Source organism: Protomyctophum bolini (assembly GCF_963924005.1).
Source record: "Protomyctophum bolini genome assembly, chromosome: 3".
Taxonomy (NCBI): Eukaryota; Metazoa; Chordata; class Actinopteri; order Myctophiformes; family Myctophidae; genus Protomyctophum; species Protomyctophum bolini.
This window is the reverse complement of record NC_137864.1, coordinates 51,141,026-51,167,431: the sequence shown is the minus strand read 5'-3', so window position 1 is coordinate 51,167,431 and position 26,406 is coordinate 51,141,026. Positions and strand designations below refer to the sequence as shown.

The following is a 26,406-nucleotide window of genomic DNA, read 5'->3' as shown; positions in this document are numbered from 1 at the left end:
TGGCTGTGGTTAATGTCTGGCGAGTTGGTTTGAACGTCGAGGATTAACTTCTATCTAGGTCACGTCAAAGTGTGTCTCTGTCATTAACCTGCTAACCTGCTCAACTGTATTCCTGAGTAAGAGAGGGCTATAGGCCTACTGTAGAGTTATTATGATTATTATTATTACTGTAGAGTAGGGCTTTAACTTCTAGTGATTTTCACTAGTTGACTAGTTGCCTAGTTTACTAGTCGACTAGTTGTTTAACTAAATGTAAAAAAAAAGAAAGAAAAAAAAACGTATTATTATTTTTTTAGTTTATTTGTACATTTAAAAGCTGTGTACATTAGGGTTTATTTGTATACATTTAAAAGCTGTGTACATTAGGGTTTATTTGTACATTTAAAAGCTGTGTACATTAGGGTTTATTTGTATACATTTAAAAGCTGTGTACGTTGGTGACTATTCAGCATTCTAGCTGATCTCGAGGCCTACAAAAACGGGAGAAGAAAAACGCCTTTATTTTTTATTTATCAACTAGTCGACTAGTTGATTTACTAGTGGACTAGTTAAATAGTCGACTAGTTGCTTAAAACTCTAAACATACAGAGACTAATGCTACCGTAGTACCTCTAAACATACAGAGACTAATGCTACCGTAGTACCCAGGCTCCCTGCACGGACATTAAACATACAGAGACTAATGCTACCGTAGTACCCAGGCTCCCTGCACGGACATTGACAAAACAACAACATTAGAACTTTCTTTCCTAGATGTCTCTGCTCTCATTCCTCCATGTGCTTCTCTCTGATTCTCTTCTTCTCTCTGATTCTCTTCTTCTCTCTGATTCTCTTCTTCTCTCTGATTCTCTTCTTCTCTCTGATTCTCTTCTTCTCTCATGCGCAGCAATCTCCTTTAGCGATCCGATTCAGAAATGGAGGACGGAGCTCAGGGCTGGACTGGGACAAAAATCCGGCCCGGGCATTTTCGTGTGAATTTGGCCCCAGACCGGCCCACCGTCCACAACCAGCGCGCAGATAGCAGAAACTCTACCGCCCGCTCCGTCGAGGCACACACAAACAAACAAGCCCTAATAATAATACCACCACTTTTACAGAACAACATAAATGATACAAACCAACAGACAACTAACTACACAACCCTTTTGTAGAGGGTTTATTTGTCACTCACTGATGCAGGTACAGTGACATTATCATGATGGCACTGGCATTTTTATCATGGCGGCCCCCTGCGGTCGCAGCCCACCGGTATGTCCTGTGGACCGTCCAGCCCTGACGGAGCTTCTTATATCGCTGCGTCTGCTACAGTATTATATTAATATTAATATTATTAATATCAGTATTATTATATGAAATAGTGTCAGTAATCTGTCCTGTCACCTGTATCTCTTCCTTTCCACTTCCTGTTTCCATGCTCCTTCCTGTCATGCCCTCAGCGACTGAAGCCAACTGGATTTCCTTTGCCAACTTTGCCTGGTCTGTATCTTTCTGGTCTGTTGTCTGTTGTCTGTTCTGGTCTGTATCTGTTCTGAACTCCTTTTCCTAACTATCCAATACAGAACTCATACGTATGTATGTATGTTACTATACTATGTTACCAGTAAAAGTTCAGAACTCTACATTTACTTGAGTAAAAGTACAAAAGTATTGCTATCAAAATATACCTAAAGTACAAAAGTAAAAGTACGCAGAATGTCTCATTTCACAAGTTTTCAAACGCAAATATTTGGAAATCTACAAGCTGACAATGCGTCACGTCGCAACACATTGTGAGCTTGTAGATCGGCTAAATGTTGTGTTTACTGTATCCATCCATCCATCCATCCATCCATCCATCCATCCATCTTCAACCGCTTATCCGTAGTCGGGTCGCAGGGGCAACAGCTCCACCAGAGTGCTCCAGACTTCCCTCTCCAGTACTTTGTAATAATAATAATAATAACTCATAATATCTCAAACTTATATTGCACTTTTCTGAGTACCCAAAGACGCTTACATAATCAAAGTAACTAGTAACTATAAAGTATTCAAAATTAATGTAATGGAGTACAATATTTGCCTCCGAGATGTAGTGGAGTAGAAGTAAAAGTACTGAAAAATACACCAGTAAAGTAAAAGTACCTCAAAGTTGTACTTAAGTACGGTACGTAAGTAAATGTGCTTTTCCACCAGACACTTTTTAAATGAAATGTAATTCATTGTGATTAACGGTTTACCTTCATGACACCATTATTCACTTTGAGAGTCGGTAGGTCTCTTGAAGGTCTCTTTTTTAACAGAGCGTGTTAGCGTGATGTCACTGGTGATGCTGCTAGGCTCCCTTTGATCAGGAGGATTAAGACAACACTGAGCGAATGAAAGGCTGCTTAATCAGCCCATAGCCATGCTCCCCGAACGCAGCTGAAATGTGTGAAATGATTGAACTTTTCTCTGTAATTCCTTCTTAATTACATTCAGCTGGAATGTGTTAACCTTTTAGCGCTATATATATATATATATTTCATACTGCTGAAAACATCCACAAAGAGATGTTTAGGTATTTAATCAACATATTGATTTGAATTGTCACGAATCACGATATGAGAGAATGAGACTATTGGACCCAAACGGAACCAGAACAGGTTCACAGGCTGCTGTTCCAAGTCATAGGACCATAATAATAGTCGACTTTAAGCAACGACGCCTACGGCAGTCGGCTACGGCAACCGGAAATGCTCCCTCAAAAAAAAAAAAATAGTATTAATTTACCTTTGAAATGTATTTTTCCACTTTTCATTGTTGGGCTCAAACCTTAGTAGTAGTTGCACAGTATAGTTTCATTAAACCATTATCCACCAATGGCAGCTGCGAGGAGTTGCATCATGTGACATGTCCTTAAAACTGTCTTGTTGCGAGGAGTTGCATCGGTGTGTTGTTACACCAATGCAACGGTTCACGTTGTTACCGTTGAATGTTAATATTTCTGTCAACCCACCGTATATGTCCAAACCAGGGAGAGCTGGAGAAGCAGTTGTTGCAGGCCAACCCTATTCTCGAGGCCTTCGGAAACGCCAAGACCATCAAAAACGACAACTCCTCTCGATTCGTGAGTTCTCCCACACGCAGGAGAACGTTTTTATTTTTTATTTATGTCTGAGTGTGACACCAGATTTCAAAGTGTCTATTAATGGTATGAAGGACGGTTTTGCTTGTGTTTTATGAATCTTGTATAAAGCGTCTTTCCATCCCTAACCTCTGACCTCTAACCTCTAACCTCTGCGTCGTCATATCTTCCCTGCAGGGTAAATTCATCCGTATCAACTTTGACGTGAACGGATGGATCGTTGGAGCCAACATTGAAACTTGTATCCTCGTGTCTTGTAACAGTGTGTGTGTGCGCGTGGTGTGTGTGTGTGTGTGTGTGTGTGTGTGTGTGTATTGCATAGAGCACTGTGCGTGTGTGTGTGTGTGCGTGATGTGTGTGTCACTGTGTGTGTGTGTGCGTGATGTGTGTGTGTGTGTGTGTGTGTGTGTGTGTGTGTGTGTGTGTGTGTGTGACTGTGTATTGCATAGAGCACTGTGCGTGTGTGTCACTGTGTGTTTGTGTCACTGTGTGTGTGTGTGTGTGTGTGTGTGTGTGTGTGTGTGTGTGTGTGTGTGTGTGTGTGTGTGTGTCACTGTGTGTGTGTGTGTGTGTGTGTGTCACTGTGTGTGTGTGTGTGTGTGTCACTGTGTTTTGCATAGAGCACTGTGCATGTGTATTGTGGTCCTTAGCGGCTGACCTCAGACCTGCTGGAGAAGTCTCGCTGCATCCGGCAGGCCAAGACAGAGAGAGCCTTCCACATCTTCTACTACATGATCTCTGGGGTGAAGGACAAGCTCAAAGGTAAGTACAACTTTTAGTAACTTTAACCCATTCTGACCTGAGATCAGATTCATGCGGTAAGTACAACTTACTCCATTCTTCTTTTAGTAACTTTAACCCATTCTGACCTGAGATCAGATTCTAAAAATGTCAGTCGTTCTTCGATTTTTCAAAAATAGCAGACCTACAAGCTCGTAGCGCGCCACTCGGTGGCGCGCTATGAGCTTGTAGATCTGCTATTTTTCAATAGCTAAAGCATAACATGATGCACCAAACACCAAAATGGGTTCCCGCCCAGAATGGGTTAAGCCACCTTATGTTGTACAACAAATAGTGTAAATATGGATTTACAAACTCATGTATGAAAATGTTTTGGGGACAATGTTTCCTATAATGTCTATTTACTTCAGTTCTATACATTCTGTATACAAGCATGTCGGGTTGAAAGGGTTTAATGGTTGAGGAATATACCAAAACAAGTCAGCTCAGCTAACAGATTGCTTCTGTTTAATTGTTAATTGCGAACACAGTGAGCACTTACTATGAGACCTAGCAGATCATGTCTGTGTGTCTGTCTGTCTGTCTGTCTGTCTGTCTGTCTGTCTGTCCCGCTATCCAAATATGGAGTGTGTTGCATCACTCAGCTCCATATATGGGCACAAAAGGGGCCAGGTCCACTCAGCTCCATATATAGGCACAAAAGGGGCCAGTGATTTGTTTGTTGTGAGTTGTTATTGCAATTTACGATCTGCGTTCGCGCGTCTTACTCGTATTATGCTTTATGTTTAATTAAATTAGTTAAACAGCTGAAATCTTGTGACATCAAACATATGCATATTGATTATACTGCTACACAAACCGGAGTCAACGAGAGTGCACGCACACACACACACACACACACACACACACACACACACACACACACACACACACACACACATACATACACACACACACACACACCGTGGTCTCTGTAAATCTCTGTCTCTTCCTCTCCTGGTCTTCCAGAGGAGCTGCTCCTGGAGGACTACAAGAACTACCGCTTCCTGAGCGCCGGCAACGTCCAGATCTCTGGACAGGAAGACGACGAGATGTACGAGGAGACCATGGAGGCCATGAAGATCATGGGCCTCACGGAGGAGGAGAGAGTCGGTAAGACCATGGGCCTCACGGTGGAGGAGAGAGTCGGTAAGACCATGGGCCTCACGGTGGAGGAGAGAGTCAGTACGTCATGGGCCTCACGGTGGAGGAGAGAGTCGCTACGGAACCGTTAGCTCTGATTTAATTTGGGCTACAATGGGATGGTAGCCTGGCCAATGGGATGGTAGCCTGGCCAATGGGATGGTAGCCTGGCCAATGGGATGGTAGCCTGGCTCCAGCCCTGAATCGCTAGCCACGCCCATTAAGAAAATATGTTCTGGCGATTCAGATGTGTTTCCTATGTCTCTCTCTCTCTCTCTCTCTCTCTGTGTGTCTCTCTCTCTCTCTCTCTCTCTCTCTCTGTCTCCCTCTCTCTCTCTCTCTCTCTCTCTCTCGCTCTCTCTCTCCAGGCATCTTAAAGGTGTGCTCCACGGTAATGTGTTTCCTATGTCTCTCTCTCTCTCTCTCTCCAGGCATCTTAAAGGTGTGCTCCACGGTAATGTGTTTCCTATGTCTCTCTCTCTCTCTCTCCAGGCATCTTAAAGGTGTGCTCCTCTGTAATGCAGCTGGGTAACATTGTGTTCACCAAAGAGAGGAACCAGGAACAAGCCGCCATGCCAGACAACACAGGTTAGACTCTGAACGGTCTTTATATTTATTATTTACACATACTTGAAGACATATTATTATGCCCACATTGATTAGTTGTCCTTATTTACATTTTAATTACATTTAATCATCACGCTAGAATATGTGTATATGTTGTGTATAGGTCTCCCTCCTCAGCACCACGTCTTTAATCTCATCTGTATACTGACTCTATACGTCTCCCTCCTCAGGGTTAGGGTTAACCCTAACCCTAACCCTTATCTGTATACTGAGTTACTGACTCTATACGTCTCCCTCCTCAGGGTTAGGGTTAACCCTAACCCTAACCCTTATCTGTATACTGAGTTACTGACTCTATACGTCTCCCTCCTCAGCCGCCCAGAAGGTCTGCCATCTGCAGGGCATCAACGTGACAGACTTCACCCGCGCCATCCTGACGCCACGCATCAAAGTGGGCAGAGAGGTGGTGCAGAAGGCCCAGACCAAAGAGCAGGTAAACCCGGGTCAAAGTGGGTCAGAGAGGTGGTTCAGAAGACAGCTGTGCTGTCCTGGGACATGTTCCAGAACACTGTGAAAACACAGTGTTCTGTCATTCTTAGATTGCAGTTAAGCTAAGAGACGTTGGGCTCCATTTTCGTCACCGCTAAACCCCTTATCCCTAAACTTCTTTGCCTTGTTTTACTATTTTGCAAAACATTTTTTAATAGTTAAAATGGCCAGTCTACAAGCTCACAATGTGTCAATGTAGATTGGCTAGTTGAACTATTCGAAAATGTTTTTCAAAATAGTAAAAAAAAAAAAACAATCCTTTCTTATGTACCAGTGACTAGGCCTTGGGATCGAACCCCGACCTCCCAGTCTCAGGGCGGACACTCTAACCACAAGGCCACTGAGCTGATGAATTGAATATGAAGGACCCCAATGGAAACGAGTGCTTTCTTGTGTTTTAAATCCTCTCAGCAGACCTTGTGTTGAACTGTACTTTCCTGTACAATCAATAATTGTGTTAATGTATTCAATAAAATGCCAATCACAGGTCTGTCTGCCTGTCTGTCTGCCTGTCTGTCTGTCTGTCTGTCTGTCTGTCTGTCTGTCTGTCTGTCTGTCTGTCTGTCTGTCTGTCTGTCTGTCTGCCTGCCTGCCTGCCTGCCTGCCTGCCTGCCTGCCTGCCTGCCTGCCTGCCTGCCTGTCTTGCCTGCCTGCCTGTCTTCCTGCCTGCCTGCCTGCCTGCCTGCCTGCCTGCCTGCCTGCCTGCCTGTCTGTTTGTCTGTCTGTCTGTCTGTCTGTCTGTCTGCCTGCCTGCCTGCCTGCCTGCCTGCCTGCCTGCCTGCCTGCCTGCCTGCCTGCCTGTCTTGTCTGTCTGCCTGTCTTGTCTGCCTGTCTTGTCTGTCTGTCTGTCTGTCTGTCTGTCTGTCTGTCTGCCTGCCTGCCTGCCTGCCTGCCTGTCTTGTCTGTCTGCCTGTCTTGTCTGCCTGTCTTGTCTGCCTGTCTTGTCTGTCTGCCTGTCTTGTCTGTCTGCCTGCCTGTCTGCCTGCCTGTCTGCCTGCCTGTCTGTCTGCCTGTCTGTCTGTCTTGTCTGTCTGTCTGTCTGTCTGTCTGTCTGTCTGTCTGTCTGTCTGTCTGTCTGCCTGCCTGCCTGCCTGCCTGCCTGCCTGCCTGCCTGCCTGTCTTGTCTGTCTGCCTGTCTTGTCTGCCTGTCTTGTCTGTCTGCCTGTCTGTTTGCCAGGCTGACTTTGCCATCGAGGCCCTGGCGAAGGCGATGTTTGAGCGGCTGTTCCGCTGGCTCCTGGGCAAGGTGAACAAGGCCCTGGACAAGACCAAGCGGCAGGGAGCCTCCTTCCTGGGCATCCTGGACATCGCCGGCTTCGAGATCTTTGAGGTAATGACCGTTGGTGACCACCAGGTGTTGAGTCACAGATCACTGAGCTCTCATCCGTTGTGTATGTCGACTAAAACGAAGACGAAAACTGTTCGCTCTCTCAGGACAACTCCTTCGAGCAGCTGTGCATCAACTACACCAACGAGCGGCTGCAGCAGCTGTTCAACCACACCATGTTCGTCCTGGAGCAGGAGGAGTACTCCAGGGAGGGCATCGACTGGAACTTCATCGACTTCGGCCTCGACCTGCTCCCCTGCATCGAACTCATCGAGAGGCCGGTGAGTGGGAATTACACAAAATACACAAAATTACACAAAATATATCCAAAAGTCAGAGATCTTTTTGTGCACAGCTGCATTCTGGGACCTTACCATTAGCTTTAGAAACAGGTAGATTCATTGGTACTCCTGAGGAGGACAGAGTCTGTCTAGTGTGTGATTTAAAATAAATTGAAAATGAAATTCATCTTTTGTTTTACTGCCCATTATATGAAGAATTAAGACATTTTGTAAAATGACAACCATCTGTGCTGACTTTTTCTGGTTGGAGGACTATGAAAAACTGGAATTTTGTTTTAGGAAAGGTACTTTTGCTTTGGCAGACTTTTTATGCAGGGCGTGGGAAATAAGGCGGAATGTTTTGTTTGTGTAAAAAAAGAAAAAAAAAAATCTACAAAACATATCTGTTTATTGTACACAATGCAATATTGAATGTAATGATATGGTGTGTCCTGTAAGCCCATGTGGGCTGGGCGCCTTTGGTGCATGACACAAAAATAAATAAATCTATCTATCTATCTATAAGCCACTAAGAATGTATTCTTGTAGGGACGCTAGCCTCTCCTGTAAGTCCAGCTTTAGGATCCTATAAAATAAACATTAAATGCCATTGACAATGAACGGACAACGGCGTGTTTGTGTGAACACAAACACATTGATATGATGTATCGTAGCTGTCTGGAGGAAACCTCATAACTCAATCGAAAATATTGAACCAATGGAAAGTAGTAAAAAAAACGGCGCGCTACGAGCTTGTAGGTCTGCTATTTTTGAAAAACCGAAGAACGACTGACATATAGAAACATAGCTTTTTCAGAAGACTGTCAGGATGTAGAAGAACATTTATAGAATCTGATCTCAGGTCAGAATGGGTTTAAACAACGTCCCCTGAAAGGTGTCTATACATTTAGTGGAGTCTACTCTATACTCTGGGAGTCTGGTGCAACGCACAGGGCCTGACCTGGTGAGAGCAGGAGTGGACCTGGTGAGACGTAGGAGGGGCCCGGACAGGTGTCAACCCACAGAGCCTAGTCCTTCCATGTGCCAGAATGGTACCTCCCAGTCCCGGCAGAGTAGTTCAGGAGGAATGGATTGTGTGGCCCTGGTTTTTCCCTAATGGGACTTATCGAGGGTAGCTACTGGGACGTAAGTCGGGACTTGATCACTGAGGATACGTCCCAGGCGCATCCATTTATGTATGTATTTTGTTATATACCTCCTCTCTCTCCACAGAACAACCCTCCAGGCATCCTGGCTCTGCTGGACGAAGAGTGCTGGTTCCCCAAAGCCACAGACGTGTCCTTCGTGGAGAAACTCATGAACACGCACGCCAACCACCTCAAGTTCGCCAAGCCCAAACAGCTCAAGAGCAAGACGGTGTTCTCTGTGCTTCACTACGCAGGGAAGGTGAGTGAGTGAGTGAGTGAATGAATGAATGAATGAATGAATGAATGAATGAATGAGTGTGTCTGTGTTGGTCTCAGGTTGATTACAACATGTTGTTCTGTGGTGTGTCTGTGTCGCTCTCAGGTGGATTACAACGCAGATCACTGGCTGACCAAGAACATGGACCCTCTGAACGACAACGTGACCACTCTGCTCAACGCCTCCTCCAGCAACTTTGTGCAAGACCTCTGGAAAGACGGTGAGATATTTATCGAAATATATATACTGTATATATATATCGCCGAGATATATAACGCTGTGATATATATATTGTATCGTCCTCTCAATATTGTGATATTGATTACTTAGTAGTAGTAGTAGTAGTAGTGTAGTAGTAGCAGTAGCAGTAGTAGTAGTAGCAATAGCAGTAGTAGTAGTAGTAGTAGTAACAGTAGTAGTAGTAGTAGTAGTAGTAGTAGTAGACGACGACTACCCATAATAACACTAAACTACCCTGTCCCCTCACAGCGGACAGAGGCCTGGACACCACCATGACTAATAACACTAAACTACCCTGTCCCCTCACAGCGGACAGAGGCCTGGACACCATGACTAGTAACACTAAACTACCCTGTCCCCTCACAGCGGACAGAGGCCTGGACACCATGACTAGTAACACTAAACTACCCTGTCCCCTCACAGCGGACAGATAACACTAAACTACCCTGTCCCCTCACAGCGGACAGATAACACTAAACTACCCTGTCCCCTCACAGCGGACAGATAACACTAAACTACCCTGTCCCCTCACAGCGGACAGATAACACTAAACTACCCTGTCCCCTCACAGCGGACAGAGGCCTGGACACCACCATGACTAATAACACTAAACTACCCTGTCCCCTCACAGCGGACAGAGGCCTGGACACCACCATGACTAATAACACTAAACTACCCTGTCCCCTCACAGCGGACAGATAAAACTAAACTACCCTGTCCCCTCACAGCGGACCGGGTGGTGGGCCTGGACACCATGGCTAATAGAACTAAACTACCCTGTCCCCTCACAGCGGACAGATAACACTAAACTACCCTGTCCCCTCACAGCGGACCGGGTGGTGGGTCTGGACACCATGGCCAAGGTGTCGGACGGCGCCGGCTCCAAGACCAAGAAGGGGATGTTCCGGACCGTGGGCCAGCTCTACAAGGAGTCTCTGACCAAGCTGATGACCACGCTGCACAACACGCAGCCCAACTTCGTCCGCTGCATCATCCCCAACCACGAGAAGAGGGTAAGAATGCGCCCCGGTGTTGTTTTTGGCAGCAACATTTAAAGGGCTGTATTTTGCGTGTCTTAAGTACCAGGTCTTATTCCCTAACTTGAGTAAACTAAAGACCTGGAGGCGTGATCAATGCCATTGTGGCTATTCTGAGTGGCCAAAGAGCATTGACCACGCCTTCAGGTCTTTAGTTTGCTCAAGTTAGGGAATAAGACCTGGTACTTAAGACACGCAAAATACAGCCCATAGATTTCTAATACTAATTCCTTATGAACCCTGTGATCCCATAGGCAGGGAAGCTAGAATAAATACTAATTCCTTATGAACCCTGTGATCCCATAGGCAGGGAAGCTAGATGCCAACCTGGTGCTGGACCAGCTGAAGTGTAACGGCGTGTTGGAAGGAATCCGTATCTGCAGACAAGGATTCCCAAACAGGATCCTCTTCCAGGAATACCGCCAGCGGTGAGTGACTCACTGAGTGACTCACTGAGTGACTGAGTGACTGAGTGACTGACTGACTGACTGACTGACTGACTGACTGACTGACTGACTGACTGACTGACTGACTGACTGACTGACTGACTGACTGACTGGGTGACTGACTGGGTGACTGACTGACTGAGTGAGTGAGTGACTTGGCTGGACAGTGGTACAGGTTGGGCTTTTGTGTGCTTATACCTTGTGATGATGTCGTAGCTATAGTCCAGCTATTTGTTTACCCAAAATCTTAAGCTTTAACAAAACATCACAACTTCTAGGCTGTATCAGAGGCAAAGGATACACAAACATGTTCAAAAGTATGCACAATTATTCATAGTAACAACAAGAAATAACATTGAAATGATATGTTTATAGTCCAATAATGAGGCCTTTTTCTTTCTCTTTCTCTCTCTCTCTCTCACTCTCTCTCTCTCTCTCTCTCTCTCTCTCTCTCTCTCTTCTCCACAGCTATGAGATCCTGGCTGCGAGTGCTATTCCCAAAGGATTCATGGATGGCAAACAAGCCTGCTGCCTCATGGTAAATGAGGCAATAATGTGTGTAGTGACCAGGGGGGCGTGATGACAGTGTGTCTAATGTGTGTAGTGACCAGGGGGGCAGTGAGTTATGCGGTGTGTGATGACAGTGTGTAGGACTAGGCACTAATGTGTGTAGTGACCAGGGGGGCAGTCAGACAGATATTTAACCAGGGGGGCAGTCAGACAGATATTTAACCAGGGGGGCAGTCAGACAGATATTTCGTGAAGCCACTAAGGAAATCGGGACATCCTGAAAGTTCATATAATGGCCTGTTGTGGCGCTGTCATTGGGCCCAAAAAACCCCATAGCCCCATAGAGGTCCATGTATTTGGGCCCAACTTCACCTAGACTGTATTACCTTAATAAACATGGTCATGAATACTTTCTGCTTCCAGTCACTATGGTAGGAACACATGCCAAAGTGACGTCTCACTCTGTGTGCGTATAGATAGATCAAAGTGACGTCTCACTCTGTGTGCGCATAGATCAAAGTGACGTCTGTCAAGGAAATGTGGAATGCTTTGATGAATGTTTACTTCGGTAACGTGGTGACGCTGTGTAACGTAGGCCTGAGGGCGGTTGCTCTGAAAGACTTAAAGAGAGCCTTGTAGGATTTTTTTACCTGATATGTGATTTCAGGGTCGTTTCAGGGCCTACTTCTACATCCGGAGAGTTGTGATATTGGTTTTGAGTTCTTATAAATGGGGGAAATGTCAAGGAAATGTGGAATGCTTGTACATTTAAGGACATCATAAACTTGTGACCTGTGACATGTGTGGTCTGGAGGGGTCTTCTGATGTCATGTGTTAAAGACCCACCTACCCCTGGGGTGGGGCGTAATAATGTATTTAAGCTGAAGCCTGACTGAGATGTGTTGAGTCAGTACGGTGTTCCATTGTAACGCTTCACTGCTGTCTCCGTATTCGAATACATTTATTCCAATACTCTGAAACTCTGAATTGTGTCTGTCTCATTATTGTTGTTTCAACTATGTTATAAGTGCTCACTGACAGATTTCTCTAACATGTCTCACTCTGTGTGCGTATATAGATCAAGCATCTGGACCTGGACCCCAACCTGTACAGGATCGGCCAGAGTAAGATCTTCTTCCGGACCGGAGTTCTGGCTCAGCTGGAGGAGGAGAGAGATCTGAAGATCACCGTGGTCATCATCGCCTTCGAGTCCCAGGCCAGAGGCTTCCTGGCCAGGAAGTGAGAAAACAACACATCTTTGTGTGTGTGTGTGTGTGTGTGTGTGTGTGTGTGTGTGTGTGTGTGTGTGTGTGTGTGTGTGTGTGTGTGTGTGTGATGTGGAACAACAGACAAGAAACGTTGACATAGAGTGGTGCATACTTAGTTTAGACTAGTCAGTGGTTAGACATTACGGTTAAGGTTAGGTTTAGGTGTGCTGCCCTGTGGGAGGTTAGGTTTAGACTAGTCATTGGTTAGACATGGGTTAAGGTTAGGTTTAGGTGTGCTGCCCCGTGGGAGGTTAGGTTTAGACTATAGTCATTGGTTAGACATGGGTTAAGGTTAGGTTTAAGTGTGCTGCCCCGTCGGAGGTTAGGTTTAGGGTGAGGTTTTGAGATGGGTTGTAGTTGTAGGACTAATGACTGGTCTAACCCAATGACTAGTCTAAACCAAATACTGTCTAAACTAAGTACTGCACCCGACATAGATAGATAGATAGATAGATAGAATTGCGCAGCGCCAAAACTTCACCTCTTTACATCTCAGGCGACCGCCTTCGTTGAGAGCAAGCAGAGAAGAGACTTATAAATTAATTGTGGTTTCTTTTTAAAGGGCATTTGCTAAGAGGCAAGCGCAGCTGACGGCAATGAAAGTCATTCAGAGGAACTGTGCCGCCTACCTCAAACTCAGAAACTGGCAGTGGTGGAGGCTCTTCACAAAGGTATGATTATTATTATTATTATTATTATTATTATCATTCAATATCAATGTAATGAGTCCCAGGGACATTTTTTTTTTACAAACTGCAGCATTTAACTCCTATTTCATTTTATATGGTTATAATGTGGTTATATTCATGTAGAAAACAGAAGAAGAAATGATTATTATAACTAAAGCTAGCAAAATAAAGTAGAATAAAGTTCATTGCGTCCCTTCACTGTAAACTGCGTTTTGGGATGCAAAATCCACCCTATTTTAATCTCTGTTTTAGGATATGTTATCAATATTGTAATAATTCGACTTACAGGTCAAGCCTCTTCTGCAAGTGACGCGCCAGGAAGAGGAAATGGGCGTCAAAGAGGAGGAGCTGAAGTCGGCCAAAGAAGTGGCCGTGAAGTATGAAACGGAGCTGAAGGAGATCTCCCTGAAACACACCTCGGTAACTTAATGTATTAATGCTCATGCATGTAGGGTCTCATCTCCCTGAAACACACCTCGGTAACCCTGAAACACACCCTGAAACACACCCTGAAACACACCTCGGTAACCCTAACCCTAACCCTAACCCTAACCCTAACCCTAACCCTACTGGAAACGTATTAATGCTTATGCATGTAGGGTCTCTCCCTGAAACACACCTCGGTAACTGGAAACGTATTAATATCTCCCTGAAACACACCTCGGTACCTGGAAACGTATTAATGCTCATGCATGTAGGGTCTCCTGAAACACACCTCGGTAACTGGAAACGTATTAATGCTCATGCATGTAGGGTCTCCCTGAAACACACCTCGGTACTGGAAACGTATTAATGCTGAAACACACCTCGGTAACTGGAAACGTATTAATGCTCATGCATGTAGAGATCTCCCTGAAACACACCTCGGTAACTGGAAACGTATTAATGCTCATGCATGTAGGGTCTCCTGAAACACACCTCGGTAACTGGAAACGTATTAATGCTCATGCATGTAGAGATCTCCCTGAAACACACCTCGGTAACTGGAAACGTATTAATGCTCATGCATGTAGGGTCTCTCCCTGAAACACACCTCGGTAACTGGAAACGTATTAATGCTCATGCATGTAGGGTCTCCCTGAAACACACCTCGGTAACTGGAAACGTATTAATGCTCATGCATGTAGGGTCTCCCTGAAACACACCTCGGTAACTGGAAACGTATTAATGCTCATGCATGTAGGGTCTCCCTGAAACACACCTCGGTAACTGGAAACGTATTAATGCTCATGCATGTAGGGTCTCATCTCCCTGAAACACACCTCGGTAACTGGAAACGTATTAATGCTCATGCATGTAGGGTCTCCTGCAGGTCTGTTGAAGAGGGTCTGGATCAGGTGTGGGCAACTGGCGGCCCGGGGGCCACATGCGGCCCCCACATTCACTTAATGCGGCCCGCATGTTAATATTATGAGATAGTATTGATCTCAGCTGGTGCAATTCCAAACTTGCAAACATGACCTGCTTTGATTATACTTAATGACTAGTATTAAATGACTAGTACTTATAATGACTAGTATTAGTAGTATTGTATTTTTGTGTACAATTTGTATTTAGTTCATAAAGTTATCATAACTAAAACTAAATCCATTTGAAAATCAATGAGAAGGTTACTTTTCAGGATTCAAAATTGATTTAAAAAAGCAAAATATAATATAAAAGCAAATATATCAAAAATAGCCGATCTACAAAGTTCAAAACGCGACACGTTTTGAAGCTTGTAGATCGGCTATTTTTGCTACGACAGTAACATGCACTGTGGCCCCTCTGGAGTGAGTGTGGAACTATAGTGGCTCTCGCCATCGTCACAGTTGCCCAGCCCTGGTCTGGATCAACGACAGGTCTCCTCCAGGTCTTCTCAAGAGGGGGCGCGACAACGCAAGCGTAAACAAAAAAAAAGCTAAACCGAATCCAGGTCTGGTGAGTCGCGGGGGGCGTGTGCACGTAACGAGCAACGCGCGCAACAAATTCACGGGGCCGTGCTCACGTAATTACGCTTGCGTTGTCGCACCGCGACTGCTCCGAGCATTGAACATTACTAAATGCACTGATGTACATGCAGTAAGTTAGTAACACACATGATGTTGACACTGATGTACATACAGTAAGTTAGTAACACACATGATGTTGACACTGATGTACATACAGTAACACACATGATGTTGACACTGATGTACATACAGTAACACACATGATGTTGACACTGATGTACATACACTAACACACATGATGTTGACACTGATGTACATACAGTAACACACATGATGTACATACAGTAACACACATGATGTACATACAGTAACACACATGATGTACATACAGTAACACATGATGTACATACAGTAACACACATGATGTACATACAGTAACACACATGATGTACATACAGTAACACACATGATGTTGCCCAAAAGTGCTGAAAATAATCTGAACCGAACCGTATAGGTTCCTTGGTTAAAGGACCTATAACATAAAATTCAACTTTTTCAATTTATTTTGTGTTTTTGGAGCTCCCATATGTGTTTTCTATCCCCACAAATAACCAATTTTGAACAATCAGGCTTTCATATCATATACTGTAGGTGTTTTAATGGAAATTGCTCTCAGGAACAGCTCAACTGATTTTGTCCTCATCGTGATGTCATTAATGTCACCCTACTTTGTATAATTCCTCCTCATCTTCAGTCTTCAGTTCCAAATTTGCATTTCCACTTTGTTTACAATGTCGGCCATTGTTGATTTTCCAAGCTGGCATGGAATGGAAACGAGCCTGGTTTTATCTAGCATCAGTATTATAATGACTCAAATATTAAATAATCTGCATATCAGCACCCCCACCACCTCAGGACATTGTGGTACTGCAGCTAAAACTGCTTTTAAAGTCCAGAAATAAATGACGAGGTCTGGTTATATCAGAGCGGTGACTGAGGCTCAAACCATTAGAAATAACTTTGAGGGACATAGACAATATGATATTAAATATTAAAAGCAGTTAAAATGCGCTTTAAATAAGCACTTCTCACTCCTCGTCTGCCCGCCAGGTCCTATGGTTAAATAATCACATATCAGGTTTATTTATTTAGCATGTAGTACAAAAAATAGACCATAACATATCAAAGAACAAAAATACAATGCAAGGAAGGGAAGAAGCCAGCTGGCTTATTTGGAATCCTTTCCTGTAGGAAGAGGTCATTGGTTTAAAAGTTCATAAAGAACAGTACATAAGTCTACAAGTTGTCAAAGGGGGGGCAGCTGTGCAGTAAATAAATAAAAACACAGACTGCACAAAAAACAGAAATAAACAATACAACAACAAACACACAAAAGAAAATATAACGCATCAAGGTAAAACATGTAATCTACAGAGAGGAAGAAATAAGATATTTCTTTAGATGTTTTTTGAATATTGGCAAGGATAATGAGGATTTAAGTGAAGCATCTATAGGGAGTTCCATAGATGAGGGCCTCTAAATTTGATGAAAGATTGATGTTTGGACGTGCGACAATATGGTAATTCACTCCTCGTCTGCCCGCCAGGTCCTGTGGTTAAATAAGCACATCTCACTCCTCCAGGTCCTTGGTTAAATAAGCACATCTCACTCCTCCAGGTCCTGTGGTTAAATAAGCATATCTCACTCCTCCAGGTCCTGTGGTTAAATAAGCATATCTCACTCCTCCAGGTCCTTGGTTAAATAAGCACATCTCACTCCTCCAGGTCCTGTGGTTAAATAAGCATATCTCACTCCTCCAGGTCCTGTGGTTAAATAAGCATATCTCACTCCTCCAGGTCCTTGGTTAAATAAGCATATCTCACTCCTCCAGGTCCTGTGGTTAAATAAGCATATCTCACTCCTCCAGGTCCTTGGTTAAATAAGCACATCTCACTCCTCCAGGTCCTTGGTTAAATAAGCACATCTCACTCCTCCAGGTCCTGTGGTTAAATAAGCATATCTCACTCCTCCAGGTCCTTGGTTAAATAAGCACATCTCACTCCTCCAGGTCCTGTGGTTAAATAAGCATATCTCACTCCTCCAGGTCCTTGGTTAAATAAGCACATCTCACTCCTCCAGGTCCTGTGGTTAAATAAGCACATCTCACTCCTCCAGGTCCTTGGTTAAATAAGCACATCTCACTCCTCCAGGTCCTGTGGTTAAATAAGCACATCTCACTCCTCCAGGTCCTGTGGTTAAATAAGCATATCTCACTCCTCCAGGTCCTTGGTTAAATAAGCACATCTCACTCCTCCAGGTCCTGTGGTTAAATAAGCACATCTCACTCCTCCAGGTCCTGTGGTTAAATAAGCACATCTCACTCCTCCAGGTCCTGTGGTTAAATAAGCACATCTCCTCCTCCAGGTCCTGTGGTTAAATAAGCACATCTCACTCCTCCAGGTCCTGTGGTTAAATAAGCACATCTCACTCCTCCAGGTCCTGTGGTTAAATAAGCATATCTCACTCCTCCAGGTCCTTGGTTAAATAAGCACATCTCACTCCTCCAGGTCCTGTGGTTAAATAAGCACATCTCACTCCTCCAGGTCCTGTGGTTAAATAAGCACATCTCACTCCTCCAGGTCCTGTGGTTAAATAAGCACATCTCCTCCTCCAGGTCCTGTGGTTAAATAAGCACATCTCACTCCTCCAGGTCCTGTGGTTAAATAAGCACATCTCACTCCTCCAGGTCCTGTGGTTAAATAAGCACATCTCACTCCTCCAGGTCCTGTGGTTAAATAAGCACATCTCACTCCTCCAGGTCCTTGGTTAAATAAGCACATCTCACTCCTCCAGGTCCTGTGGTTAAATAAGCACATCTCACTCCTCCAGGTCCTGTGGTTAAATAAGCACATCTCACTCCTCCAGGTCCTGTGGTTAAATAAGCACATCTCTCTCCTCCAGGTCCTTGGTTAAATAAGCACATCTCACTCCTCCAGGTCATGTGGTTAAATAAGCACATCTCACTCCTCCAGGTCCTGTGGTTAAATAAGCACATCTCCTCCTCCAGGTCCTCGAGGAGAGGCTGGCGCTGCAGGAGCAGCTGACGGCGGAGACGGAGCTGTATGCCGAGGCAGAGGAGATGCGTATCCGTCTGGCCACCAAGAAGCAGGAGCTGGAGGAGATCCTCCACGAGATGGAGGCGCGGCTGGAGGAGGAGGAGGACCGCGCCCAGGCGCTGCTGGTGGACAAGAAGAAGATGCAGACGCAGATGCAGGTCTGTGGCGTGCACAGATAGACACTAGGGGGTGCTATAACCTGCCCTTGCCCTCTGGACACCAATGTGCCCTTAAAACAAAAGAATTAAGCTAAATATCTTTAGAGCTTATTCTTTCAGTTCAATTTCTGCTGAGCAGCAAGCTATATATGCTTAGATGATTTTGATTTACATTAGGATACATTTGCGTGACTGTGAAGACGAAACGGAAGTGGAGGAGGGGGCTCCACTTCCGCTTTATATTTTACTCGTGATCAGAGCTTCCGTTGCTCCAGACTGTACGACGGAAGCATTTATATTTTACTCATGATCAGAGCTTCCGTTGCTCCAGACTGTACGACGGAAGCATTTATATTTGACTCATGATCAGAGCTTCCGTTGCTCCAGACTGTATTACGGAAGCATTTATATTTTACTCGTGATCAGAGCTTCCGTTGCTCCAGACTGTACGACGGAAGCATTTATATTTTACTCGTGATCAGAGCTTCCGTTGCTCCAGACTGTACGACGGAAGCATTTATATTTTACTCATGATCAGAGCTTCCGTTGCTCCAGACTGCATGACGGAAGCATTTATATTTTACTCATGATCAGAGCTTCCGTTGCTCCAGACTGTATGACGGAAGCATTTTTACTCATGATCAGAGCTTCCGTTGCTCCAGACTGTACGACGGAAGCATTTATATTTTACTCGTGATCAGAGCTTCCGTTGCTCCAGACTGTATGATGGAAGCATTTATATTTTACTCATGATCAGAACTTCCGTTGCTCCAGACTGTACGACGGAAGCATTTAGAAATTGCGAGAGGCAACATTCTGGCAACGCGAGACTAGTGAACACCTAACATGAGACTAGTGAACACTTAACATGAGACTAGTGAACGCCTAACAGGAGACGAATAACATAATAATAATGGGGTCTACCTGGCCGGTCTTCTGCTCTCAGGATCTGGAGGAACACTTGGAGGAGGAGGAGGACGCGCGGCAGAAGCTGCAGCTGGAGAAGGTCACGTGCGAGGGAAAGATCAAGAAGCTGGAGGACGACGTGCTGGTCATGGAGGACCAGAACCAGAAGCTACAGAAGGTCCAGGATTAGTCTTTACAATTTACAATTTACAATTTAGGCATTTATCAGACGCTCTTAATCCAGAGCGACTTACATTAAGCAAGAACAAAAAAGCATGGGAATACATCACATAAAAACATTTATCATGAAACATGCGTAAGCTAAGAAAGTAACAGTGGAATATCTATAATGAAACTATACATATAAGCTATACATCTATACTACTATGCTATACATATGTACTATGACGTGCTATGACTACATACAATGCACTTATGCTGTCTACATAACATATATAAGACTATAAGACTGTATCAAATGCTATCCAAGTCTACAGAATTTCTATCTAAGGGTGCTATGGGCCATGATGGAGTCTGAAAAGGTGGGTTTTCAGACTACGGCGGAAGATTGGGAGTGATGCTGCAGTTCTGACTGCAATGGGAAGTGCATTCCACAGTTTTGGAGCCAGGAGGGAGAAGATTTTGGGACGTGCGGAGCGTTGTCCCGGCGTTTTTAGTGAGGGTACTTCCAGCTTCCCTGCGTTGGCTGATCTGAGTGAGCGGGAGGGTTTGTAGGGTTCGATCATACTTGCAAGATATGGGGGAGCCATACCTTTGGTTGCTTTGAATGCCAGCATCAGAGTTTTGAATTCTGTGCGGGCAGCGACCGGGAGCCAGTGGAGGGAGCGGAGCAGGGGGGAGACATGTGAGAATTTTGGCTGGTTGAAGACCAAGCGAGCTGCGGCATTTTGGATCAGCTGGAGAGGCTTAAGTGCACATGCTGGTAGGCCAGTAAGGAGGGAGTTACAATAGTCGAGTTTTGACAAGACTGTTGTCTGGATTAGGAGCTGGGCTGATTCCTGGGTGAGGAACGGTCTAATTCGTCACACACACAAAAGACTAGACTATACACACAAAAGATTAGTCTTTACACACAATAGACTAGACTATTTCACAAAATCTGTTTGTATGGGTGACTGGGTGTATTATATCATAATAAGCGAAGGGCCTTTTTGTTCTCCATCTGCAGGAGAGAAAACTGATGGAGGAGAGGATCGCAGACTTCAGCTCTAATCTGGCCGAGGAGGAGGAGAAATCCAAGAATCTGACCAAGCTGAAGAATAAACACGAGTCCATGATCTCTGAACTGGAGGGTAAATAAGTGCCTTTCATTCATCCATATCGGGTTAAAGTTTACTGTATAGTTCCAGTATCACAATCACCCTTTGGTCCAGAAATAATCCTCTTTAGTGATGTCTGACTGACCGCATGCTGTACATTTACAGTGATGTAGTTCATGTTACATTTACAGTGTTGTAGTTCATGTTACATTTACAGTGTTGTAGTTCATGTTACATTTACAGTGTTGTAGTTCATGTTACATTTACAGTGTTGTAGTTCATGTTACATTTACAGTGATGTAGTTCATGTTACATTTACAGTGATGTAGTTCATGTTACATTTACAGTGTTGTAGTTCATGTTACATGTACAGTGATGTAGTTCATGTTACATTTACAGTGTTGTAGTTCATGTTACATTTACAGTGTTGTCGTTCATGTTACATGTACAGTGTTGTAGTTCATGTTACATTTACAGTGTTGTAGTTCATGTTACATTTACAGTGATGTAGTTCATGTCTGACTGACCGCATGCCGTACGTTCACAGTCCGTCTGAAGAAGGAGGAGAAAGGTCGTCAGGAACTGGACAAGGCCAAGCGCAAGTTGGAGGCGGAGTCTAACGACCTCCAGGAGCAGATCGCCGACCTCCAGGCGCAGGTCGCCGAGCTCAAAGCGCAGCTCGCCAAGAAGGAGGAGGAGCTACAGAACGCCCTGGCCAGGTGAGACGCAAGCGTTGTCTCGCGTTAGGAAGGGACTAGTGGACGAGAGATCCACTATAGGAAGGGACTAGTGGACAAGAGATCCACTAGGAAGGGACTAGTGGACAAGAGATCCACTAGGAAGGGACTAGTGGACAAGAGATCCACTAGGAAGGGACTAGTGGACAAGAGATCCACTAGGAAGGGACTAGTGGACAAGAGATCCACTAGGAAGGGACTAGTGGACAAGAGATCCACTAGGAAGGGACTAGTGGACAAGAGATCCACTAGGAAGGGACTAGTGAACAAGAGATCCAGTCTAAGTCATTTTACACTTTGTTGCATGCTGAAAATAGCAGATCTACAAGCTCGCGACACGTTGTGAGCTTGTAGATCTGCTATTTTCAGCGAGTGTAAAATGAGCCATTACGACGGCATCAAGGCCAGCCAAAATACATTTTAGTCGACTAAATGAACTGTAGATTTAGTCGACTAAAATCTCATGACATTTAGTCGACTGAAACTAGACTAACACTAAAACATTCCAGGTGACTAGATTATGACTAAAACTAAATTAAGTTTCAGTCCAAAGACTACGACTGTAAACTAAAATAGAAATTTGCTGCCAAAAACAACAACGCGACCTGTCCCGTTCTCCGATACCCGATAACATCCGATAACCAGCTTATTGAGTACCCGTTATCAATACGCTATGTTTATCAAGCCTCTTATCGACCATAGCCCATGTGATAAAACAATCGAGACAAGACGCGGTCAAGAATGTACCTAATCAATCATCCATGCTGGTACAATACAAGTGTATATTGATACCTGCCAACCAGCTGCCCGGGGGAAAATACACTTTTAGAGTGACGGTACACATATTAACCGTTTCTTTAATATTATTTAATTGGTAAAGAGGCCTTTTTCCGTCTGTTAGAAAAGTTCAGTATGTATGTGAAGGTCTTTTCACAAAATAATGTAAAATGCTCGATAAGAACCCGGCTCGATAAGCCTGATGGATAAGGTGATGGTTATCAATAAAACACTAACTCCCTCCATCCCTCCCCTCCGTCTCCATAAGCCTGATGGATAAGGTGATGGTTATCAATAAAACACTAACTCCCTCCATCCCCTCCCCTCCCCTCCGTCTCCATAAGCCTGATGGATAAGGTGATGGTTATCAATAAAACACTAACTCCCTCCATCCCCTCCCCTCCGTCTCCATAAGCCTGATGGATAAGGTGATGGTTATCAATAAAACACTGACTCCCTCCACCCCTCCCCTCCGTCTCCATAAGCCTGATGGATAAGGTGATGGTTATCAATAAAACACTAACTCCCTCCATCCATCCTTCCCCTCCGTCTCCATAAGCCTGATGGATAAGGTGATGGTTATCAATAAAACACTAACTCCCTCCATCCCCTCCCCTCTGTCTCCATAAGCCTGATGGATAAGGTGATGGTTATCAATAAAACACTAACTCCCTCCATCCCCTCCCCTCCCCTCCGTCTCCATAAGCCTGATGGATAAGGTGATGGTTATCAATAAAACACTAACTCCCTCCATCCCTCCCTCCCCTCCGTCTCCATAAGCCTGATGGATAAGGTGATGGTTATCAATAAAACACTGACTCCCTCCACCCCTCCCCTCCGTCTCCATAAGCCTGATGGATAAGGTGATGGTTATCAATAAAACACTAACTCCCTCCATCCATCCCTCCCCTCCGTCTCCATAAGCCTGATGGATAAGGTGATGGTTATCAATAAAACACTAACTCCCTCCATCCCTCCCTCCCCTCCGTCTCCATAAGCCTGATGGATAAGGTGATGGTTATCAATAAAACACTAACTCCCTCCATCCCTCCCCTCCGTCTCCATAAGCCTGATGGATAAGGTGATGGTTATCAATAAAACACTAACTCCCTCCATCCCCTCCCCTCCCCTCCGTCTCCAGGCTGGAGGACGAGACGGCCCAGAAGAACAACGCCCTGAAGAAGATCCGGGAGCTGGAGGGACACATCTCGGACCTCCAGGAGGACCTGGAGTCGGAGCGCGTGGCGCGGAACAAGGCGGAGAAGACCAAGAGGGACCTGGGAGAGGAGCTGGAGGCCCTGAAGTCCGAGCTGGAGGACACGCTGGACAGCACGGCCACGCAGCAGGAGCTGAGGTACTGTTGCATTTTAACTAGGGATGTCCCGATACACTTTTTTCGTTTCCGATCCGATTCCGATCCAACAATTTCTGTGTTAGCCGATACCGATACTGAATACCGATACCAGAGTGCCTTTAACCCATTCTGACCTGAGATCAGATTCATACGAGGTTTCCACGGGACACACACTGGTCTGATTAACCCATTCTGACCTGAGATCAGATTCTAAAAATGTCAGTCGTTCTTCGAATTTTTCAAAAATAGCAGACCTACAAGCTCGTATCGCGCCACTCGGTGGCGCGATATGAGCTTGTAGATCTGCTATTTTTCAATAGGTAAAGCATAACATGATGCCAACACCAAAATGGGTGCCAGGTCAGAATGGGTTTAAAAAAAGTGCAAAGTACAGTCTGTAACTTAAGTTCACTTCAAACAAGTAGGTATAGGCAGCACCATTTAAGCAGCTGTACAGCAGTGGACAGTGGTTCTCAACCTTTATATTTTAATTTATTCCTAATAAGGATTTATTTTTTCCACAGATGTGAGCTACAATTATGCTACAATCGTGCTGTGCAAAACTGGCACTTTAACTCTCTCTCACTCTCTCACACACACAGTAAAAAAGAAAATAGTACAGTAACACACTAACACTCTGCAAACACATAGTACAAAAAAAGAACACTGCAAAACATTTAAAAATAAATGTACAACACTGCAAACACAAGTCAAATTAATGAAAGCACTGTAAGTACCCCCCACATACACACTAAGGTTGGGCAATTTTTCAAGAAACTCTTCATATCTGTGTTGATGATGTTAACACATTCAGAACCGTACGGACGTCATAACTAATCCAACCACCACCTCCTCCTCCTCCTTCTTCTCCTCCTCCGTGCAGGGGCAAGCGTGAGCAGGAGGTGGCCATCCTGAAGCGGGCCATGGAGGAGGAGAACAGAACCCACGAGGCCCAGGTCCAGGAGATGAGGCAGAAAAGCACGCAGGCTGTGGAGGAGCTCACAGACCAGCTGGAGCAGTCCAAACGAGTATGTTACCCTAACAGAGCTCACAGACCAGCTGTTGACAAAAGTGTCAGTATATTTAGTCTTAGTTTTAGTCGTCAGAGCTTAGTTTTTATTTTGTTTTCCTCAGTGGAAAAAGGTAGTCGACGGACATTTTTCTTCTTAGTTTTAGTCGACGAAATCAACACTACTACTACTGATGAATTGAAGATGGTGGACCCTGTTGTAAACGAGTGTAATGCTTTATCACGGTGACTTGTGCTTTCTTTTTAAAGGTACCCATTCTGCACACTGTGAATAGAATTTTCAACAATCAAATCAATCAATTTACTCAAGTAAATTACTGTACTTAAAGTGCAACTTTTGGGGTATAGAGCGCCGAATTAGTCCTGACGTCGCTCGCTCGTCCCCTGGTTCTGCCTGGTTCTGCCTGGTTCTGCCTGGTTCTGCCTGGTTCTGCCTGGTTCTGCCTGGTTCTGCGGAAGTCATTTCTCTATGGAGATAGCATGGGGTGATCTCAATATCGTCTACTATAAGCATTGTGGTCCAAAAATAAACAAGCTGTCTTGGCGTTATTGTCAGGGAGGTGTCTGTATCGTTTGCAACAGTCAGTCACTCATATATGATACAGTCTGTTTCTAGTGAAAATCTAACTAATTCAGTAGCGGTAACATTAGCGTTTTCTCTCAGTCAGTTGATTCTTCATATCCATATGAGTGAAGCGGCCGGAATGACATGTTTATTTTTCAAACAGTTCTTATATTAGGCGATCTAAAATCCCCCCTATGGGGATTACAATGTAAATAAAAAGTACACGGACATGTGGATATATCGCGCCCTCTACCGATATTGACGTCAGACGTCGGTGCTCTATTTGTACGTCTTCTGTTATTTTACATCTACTCCACTACATCTCAGAGGCAAATATTGTACTTTTACTTTTACTACAACTATTTAAAAAAACTGTAACAAGTTACATTCAAGTACAACTATCGGGAAATGTAACCCAGGTAAAGTAACTAATTTGTGACGATTTGCATATTTTGATTACGTAATATACGTCAACCACTTCAGCCCTATACAGTATAATAATACTATAATAATAATAATAATAATAATATTATACAGTATACATTTGGGACATTTGAAAACAGTCTATCCACACACTGACAATGCATCGCATCACAACCTGCCCATGTTTCATTTCCTTCTGTAGTTTTCAATCATTACAAAAAAGAAATCTGACCCTGCCTGGAGTGGTGCTGTACTGTACTGTACTGTACTGTACTGTACTGTACTGTACTGTACTGTACTGTACTGTACTGTACTGTACTGTACTGTACTGTACTGTACTTTACAAGCCCTCCTACCTGGCCTGTGTGTGTCTGTATGTTAGGCTGTGCAACAGTGACACTTGGTGGTGGTGAACAGACGCTATAACGCTACCGGTTCAGTCTCTTACTCTGTGGTTATCCTTCCTCAGGTGAAGTCCAACCTGGAGAAGGCCAAGCAGGCGCTGGAGAAGGAGACGTCGGACCTGACCATGGAGGTGCGCTCGCTGAACCAGTCCAAGCAGGACGTGGAGAACAAGAGGAAGAAGGTGGAGGGTCAGCTGACCGACCTGCAGACGCGCTTCACGGACAGCGAGAAGCACAAGGCGGAGCTGGGAGAGCGCTGCTCCAAGATCACCGTGAGTTCCACCCGCAGACGGCGCCACCGTCAGGCCTGAAATATTTACTTTTCAGGAAATATACGGACAAAGGCCCTCATTTATCAAT

General features: G+C 44.6%; 1 protein-coding gene across 5 annotated transcripts in view; it reads left to right on the top strand.

Moving 5' to 3' along the window:
- The window catches only part of LOC308313059 (myosin-11-like), a 97,629-nt gene that overhangs the window by 46,712 nt on the left and 24,511 nt on the right, over nt 1-26,406 (top strand). For all 5 annotated transcript variants that reach the window (XM_080759941.1, XM_080759940.1, XM_080759944.1 and 2 more), the window contains 23 exons: nt 2,993-3,085; nt 3,281-3,344; nt 3,767-3,865; nt 4,853-4,996; nt 5,519-5,614; nt 5,968-6,086; nt 7,320-7,472; nt 7,577-7,750; nt 8,984-9,157; nt 9,281-9,395; nt 10,244-10,428; nt 10,759-10,880; nt 11,367-11,436; nt 12,487-12,647; nt 13,239-13,347; nt 13,654-13,785; nt 18,364-18,570; nt 19,517-19,654; nt 20,666-20,789; nt 21,304-21,475; nt 23,412-23,624; nt 24,508-24,652; nt 26,112-26,318. In XM_080759941.1, the coding sequence (XP_080616067.1) occupies nt 2,993-3,085; nt 3,281-3,344; nt 3,767-3,865; nt 4,853-4,996; nt 5,519-5,614; nt 5,968-6,086; nt 7,320-7,472; nt 7,577-7,750; nt 8,984-9,157; nt 9,281-9,395; nt 10,244-10,428; nt 10,759-10,880; nt 11,367-11,436; nt 12,487-12,647; nt 13,239-13,347; nt 13,654-13,785; nt 18,364-18,570; nt 19,517-19,654; nt 20,666-20,789; nt 21,304-21,475; nt 23,412-23,624; nt 24,508-24,652; nt 26,112-26,318 (3,216 nt within the window). The remainder of the gene's footprint in view (nt 1-2,992; nt 3,086-3,280; nt 3,345-3,766; nt 3,866-4,852; nt 4,997-5,518; nt 5,615-5,967; nt 6,087-7,319; nt 7,473-7,576; nt 7,751-8,983; nt 9,158-9,280; nt 9,396-10,243; nt 10,429-10,758; nt 10,881-11,366; nt 11,437-12,486; nt 12,648-13,238; nt 13,348-13,653; nt 13,786-18,363; nt 18,571-19,516; nt 19,655-20,665; nt 20,790-21,303; nt 21,476-23,411; nt 23,625-24,507; nt 24,653-26,111; nt 26,319-26,406) is intronic.